The 6000-nt window shown below is 41.5% G+C and overlaps 1 protein-coding gene across 1 annotated transcript in view; it reads left to right on the top strand.

Moving 5' to 3' along the window:
* Positions 1-702: 702 nt before the first annotated feature.
* Positions 703-6000, top strand: part of drd3 (dopamine receptor D3) — a 39795-nt gene continuing 34497 nt past the window's right edge. Inside the window, 1 exon segment of the mRNA XM_059966159.1 lies at positions 703-975. Coding sequence (XP_059822142.1) covers positions 703-975 — 273 coding nt within the window.

Here is a 6000-nt window from a genome sequence, read left to right as displayed (position 1 = left end):
TGAAAAGGACGGGGTGCTGGGTATGGAGGCGAGGCATCGGCTGATCAATGTCCTGCTCTGTGAGGTTTACTGCTCTCTGTGCCGAACTTTAACTTACTATTCTGCACTGAACTGTGGCCATGGTCTGCAACTGTCACTTCTGTGAACTTCAGTTCTGAGCGCTATTTGCTTACTTTCATTGTTTGAACTTTTTTTCTTTTTCTCCTCTGCATGTTGTGTGTTTGATGGTCTTCTGTTTTAATGAGTTCTGTTGGGTTCCTTTGTTTTGTAGCTGCCTGTAAGAAAACAAATTTCAAGGTTGTCTAAAGTATACATACTTTGATAGTAAATATACTTTGACTTTGACCTTGAAATGTCTTTGTGCCACTGCAAATCAGTTTACACCACGAGCTTCATGTGAGCAAGGAATTTCAATGTCATATTTTAGTTTATATGACAATAAACTGATCTGAATCTGAATTTGCCACAACCTCCTTCCCAAAGTGCAGTGCCTATTATTGGACAACAGAGCAGGACCAGTGCTTGTCATAACTTCTTCTTTCATATTCTCAATTGTTCATAAAGTCCTGAATTGTCAAGGACATCTCCAAGAATAATCATTAAAGTTTAACAAACTTTTCAAAGTGTAATTAAAGAGATATTCTGAAACCAAAATAATAATTTTTCTGTTTTGTTTCAGCCCTCTGGAACCTTTAATTCCTGATGGCATCCTTTGCAATGGTGTTTAGATTTGCCAACGTCACAGACCCTCTCCTTGGATGGCTTAATTCAACTGACCATGACCATTCATACAACTACTTTTCTCTGTTCTTTATACTGCTGATCTTTGCCATTATTTTCGGGAACATATTGGTGTGCCTTGCGGTGGTGAAGGAGAAATCTTTACAGACAACGACCAACTACCTTGTTGTCAGTTTAGCAGTAGCGGATCTGCTAGTTGCAACTTTGGTGATGCCATGCGTCGTGTATCTGGAGGTAAGGTCATTTTTTTTTCAAGTTACATTGTTGCCATGCCTAATTTGTGAATTTCCAGTATTTTGCATATTGATTGAGGGGCAATGGGAGATTGAGACTGATATATACTTAGATGTAGTTTAAGATTAGTTAGCTTCACCTTGTATTTAGTACAGTTTAATCCTCAACTATAGAACAAAATTCTACTTCAATCCTAGTTCATGTTATCTGTTGGCTTCACTGTCATTCCATGCCAGATTTCCAGTTTTTGACTTTTTGTTTACTTTTCCATCAGATTTATAACTAATTTACTTGCTTGACTTTGGACCATAAGTCCAAATGGTCACCGATGCCCTCCCGTCTCCATCGTCCTCTGAAATCGATGGAGTTCATCAACGCTTCTGCAATCCATTGCATCCACTGTACAGGGTATTCGCCTATACCGCTTCACCAGAACCCTGTTGGCCGGCCTTACCCGTTTCCACCTCTCTCGACAGGGGCATGGGGTTAGACTTTGAGAAGCACAAACTAATTAACTACAATGATTTGTTATAACTAACCCCTCTTGCTGTATAGACTTGTTTCTGAATCACTCAGATTTTTGAACACGCTCTCGACACTTCATCAACATTTCACTTTTGATATTTAAAACTGCCGCACATTGTACATCAGAAAAACAAAAGGACCAAATTCCAGATTTTCACCTTCTGGATGACATTAAGATGCTACTATTTCTCACCTGGATCCATCAATTCCTTGCTAGATCTTTCATCACCCTGTCCCTTCACCTTTTTATGCAGTTATCACATCTTGAATTAAAACCTTGGTTGTGCCTTGTGTGAAAATTTCAAGATAAAACTTTAATGCATTTGTATTGCAGTTCCCTTATCAGCTCTTTTAATCAGAACATTAGTGCCTTGAAAACAACTTAGTTTGTGTCACTGTTAAAAGATAGGTCATGTAAATGTTTTATAAACACAGATTTAAGTTAACTGGCTGAAGAAATAAAGAGGTGAGAAGAATCTCTTTCACACAGTATTGAAAAGAACTGGATTGCATTGCATGAACATGAGATAGATTCAGATTTAATAGTTCCTTCTAAAAGAAAACTGTATACAAGATTGAAGAGGAAGAATGGGGAAAGAACAGAGTGGTGAGAATAGTTGTACCATTCCATCAAAGAACAGGAGCCACCAAACTTCAAAGTAAATTTATTATCAAACTGCTTACATGACACCATATGCAACCCTAAGATTCATTTTCTTGTGGGCATTCTCAATAAATCCATAATAAAATAATAATCATAACAATAATAATAATCAATAAAGACCAAACCAACCAGTGTGCTAAACACAACAAATGGTGCAAATATAAAAGGAAAGAAACAATAATAATAAATAAGTAAACAATAAGTATCAAGAATATGAGATGAAGAATCTTTGAAACTGAGTTCATAGATTGTGGGAACATTTCAATGATGGAACAAGTGAAGCTGACTGAAGTTAGCTCTTTTGGCTTAAGAGTCTAATGGTTGAGGGGTAATAATTGTTCCTGAACCTGGTGGTGCGAGCCCTGAGTCTCCTGTACCATCTTCCTGACAGCGGTAGCAAGAAGAGAGCACATCCTGGGTGGTGAGGGTCCCTGATGGTGGATGCTGCTTTCCTACGACAATGCTCCATGTAGCTGTGCTCAATGGTTTTACCCACTACATTTTGTTAGCGTAATGCACTGTAAAGTTTTACTGCTAATGTAATGGCTCTCTGTAATGTTTCACTGCTAAGGTAATGGTTTTTCTGTAGCAGCAACGTTTGTGTTATGACTGGAGATAACGAGACTTTGGAATGTGCGCTATCCAGGGATTTTGCGGTCTTTTGGTGGGGAGGGATGAAGAGAGAAGACGCAATGGAGAGAGTTGGTAGACCACCGGATGGAGCAGACTTGGAGCGAGGGTCTGAGGGTCAGTGATGCTCAGAGGAGGTCAATGGAGAACAAATGGAAAGAACCATGAGCTCCAATGTTGTGCATTAGACTCTTTCATGTGAACAGGCCCTTTTTCCTTTTTTGTTTCTTTACTAACCATATAGCCAAATAAAGAATTAAATTAAAGCTCAGTTGTATATTGCATACTGTTTGTTATTTCGTGGTACTGATTCGTAACAGGGGAACACATCACGCAGCATCCACCCAAACAAGATTTCTTAAGTTTGGCTGGGCAGGGAGCTGTCTTCCCCTAGATTAAGCCGTTAGCCCAACCGAGGGTTACATTAGATTTTCCATTCAAGGGTCTTGGTGTTCTCATACCAGAATGTGATGCAGCCAGTCAATATATTCTCCACCAAACATCTACAGAAGTTTGTCAAAGTTTTAGATGTCATGCCGAATCTTTGCAAACTCCTCAGGAAGCAGAAGTGCTGCTAGGCGTTCTTCATAATCGCACTTGCATGCTGGACCCAGGACAGGTCAAGCGAAATAATAACACTGAATAACTTAATGTTGCTGACCCTTGCACCTCAGATCCTCTGATGAGGACCTGGCTCATAGACTTCTGGTTTCCTCCTAATAATCAGCTCCTTGGTCTTGCTGACACTGAGTTACACCACCACTCAGCTAGGTTTTCAACCTCTCTCCTATATGCTGGTTTGTCATCAGCTTTGATTTGGCTTATGACTCTGGTGGCATCAGCAAACCTGACCATAGCATTGGAGCTGTGCTTAGTCGCACAGTCTAACGTGTAGAAGGGAGCAGAGCAGGGGGATAAGCACACAGCCTTGTGGTGCACCTGTGCTGATGGAGGTTGTGGAGGTGATGTTGCCAATCCAAACTGACTGGGGTCTGCACGTGAGAAAATCAAGGATCCAATTGCACAAGGAGGTATTGGAGCCAAGGTCTTGAAACTTAGTGCTCAATTCTGAGAGGATGATGATATTGAATGTTGAGCTGTAATTGATAAAGAGCATCCTGATAGATGAATCTTTGTTGTCCAGATGTTCCAGGGTTGAATGAAGGGCCAATGAGGTGGCATCTGCTGTGGACCTTGTGTTTCAGTTGGCAAATTGGAGCAGATCCAAGTCACTCCTCAGGCAGAGGTTGATATGTTTCATCACCAACCTCTCAAAGCACTTCATCACTGTGGATGTAAGTGCTGCTGGACGATAGCCATTGAGATAGTTTACCATGTTGTTCTTAGGCTCTGGTAAAATTGAAGCCTGCTTGAAGCAGGTGGGTACCTCAGACTGCAAAGCAAGAGGTTAAAGATCTCAGTGAACACTCCACCCAGTTGATCAGCACAGGTCTTTAGCACTTGGCCAGGTACCCCGTGTGGTTCGGATGCTTTTTATGGGTTCACCCTCCTGAAGGCTGCTCACCTGTCAGCTCTGAGACTGAAATCACAGAGTTTCTGACCGTTCCCCCATGTTTTGACAATCAAATTGAGCATAGAAGACATTGAGCTCATCTGGAAATGAGACCCTGCTATTGCCCGTGTGGCTTGATTTAACTTCATAAGTGGTGATTGTATTCAAGCCCTGCCACAACTGTCCTTTGTTGATTCAAGTTTCATCTGGAATTGTCACTTCACCTGTGAGATGGTTTTCCGGAAGTTGTACCTGCACAACTTGTTACTTTCTTGGTCACCAGATTTGAACGCCTCTGATCTGGCCCTCGGCAGATTTCGATCTGGTGGTTCATCCAGGGCTTTTGTTGTGGAAGACTCTGAATCTCACCCACAGCTGTTTTAATAAAGTCCATTACAACCATAGTGTACTCATTCAGATGCACAGATGAGTGCTTGAACACGGCCCAGTCCACCAACTTGAAGCAATCCCTTAGCCGTTTCTCAGCCTCCAGCAACAACGTCTTTGTTGTTCTAATCACTAGAGCTTTGCTTTTTAACATCTGCCTCTATGCAGGTAGGAGAAGGACAGCCAAGTGTTCAGATTTACCAAAATGTGGTCAATGGTCATAACTGTAAGTCCATGAGACATAGGAGCAGAATTAGACCACTCTGCCCATCGAGTCTGCTTTCCTATTCCATCATGTCTGATTTATTATCACTCTCAACCCCATTATCCTGATTCTCCTTTGATGCCCTGACTAACCAAGAACAGCTCAACCTCTGCTTTAAATATACTCAGTGTCTTGTCCTCCACAGCTATCTGTGGCAATGAATTCCACAAATTCATCAGCATCTGGCTAAATAAATTCCTTCTCATCTCTGTTTTAAATAGACATCCCTCTATTCTGAGGCTGTGCCTGTTGGTCCTGGACTCACCCACCATAGGAAACATCCTTTCCACATCCCCCCTTTATAACCCTTTCAATATTCAATAAGCTTCAATGAAATTTCCCCCTCATTCTTCTAACCAGGGTTCAGGGGCCCCTTGACTAATGGCATTGGTCCATGGCATAAAAAAAGGTTGGGAACACTGTGCTCATACATTAACCCTTTCATTCCTAGAATCATTCTCGTGAACCTCCTGGAATGTTTCCAAAGGCAGCACATCCTTTCTTAGATAAGGGGCCCAGATTTGCTCACAATACTCCAAGTTTGGTCTGACCAATGCCTTCTGGAGTCTCAGCATCACATCCTTGTTCAGTCATGTCTGCACATCCATTCTCTCAGTGCTTATTGCACAAAATGTCACTGTAGAACCATAAGGCAGAGGTAGTCTGGTGTAAGGAATGGAGATTAATATCACTATCAAATTCTGGTCACAGATCCTTCAGTCTATTCTCCTGCCTTCGATCTACTATGGTGGAAGTACTGAGCAGCTTCCGGATAGACCAAAAGCAATTTCCACCAACTGCTTCTTTCTGAACCCAAGAGTGTATTCCACATTATCAGTTACTCCCTGTGGGTTTATTTTCAGCACCCACTAGAAGGGCTGCACATGGGTTTCACATGGTTTGCTAATTAAGCAGATTCTGAATGGAAATTTATCTTCAATCCTGTATATTTCTGTGCCTTCCTATGCCTTTGCATTGTGCACTTCCAATGCCTAAAGAATACACAGTGCTCACTTTATTAAATACACCAGCTCGTTAATG

The sequence above is a fragment of the Hypanus sabinus genome, chromosome 4 (assembly GCF_030144855.1).
Source record: "Hypanus sabinus isolate sHypSab1 chromosome 4, sHypSab1.hap1, whole genome shotgun sequence".
NCBI lineage: Eukaryota > Metazoa > Chordata > Chondrichthyes > Myliobatiformes > Dasyatidae > Hypanus > Hypanus sabinus.
This window is presented reverse-complemented; position numbering and strand designations above follow the sequence as displayed.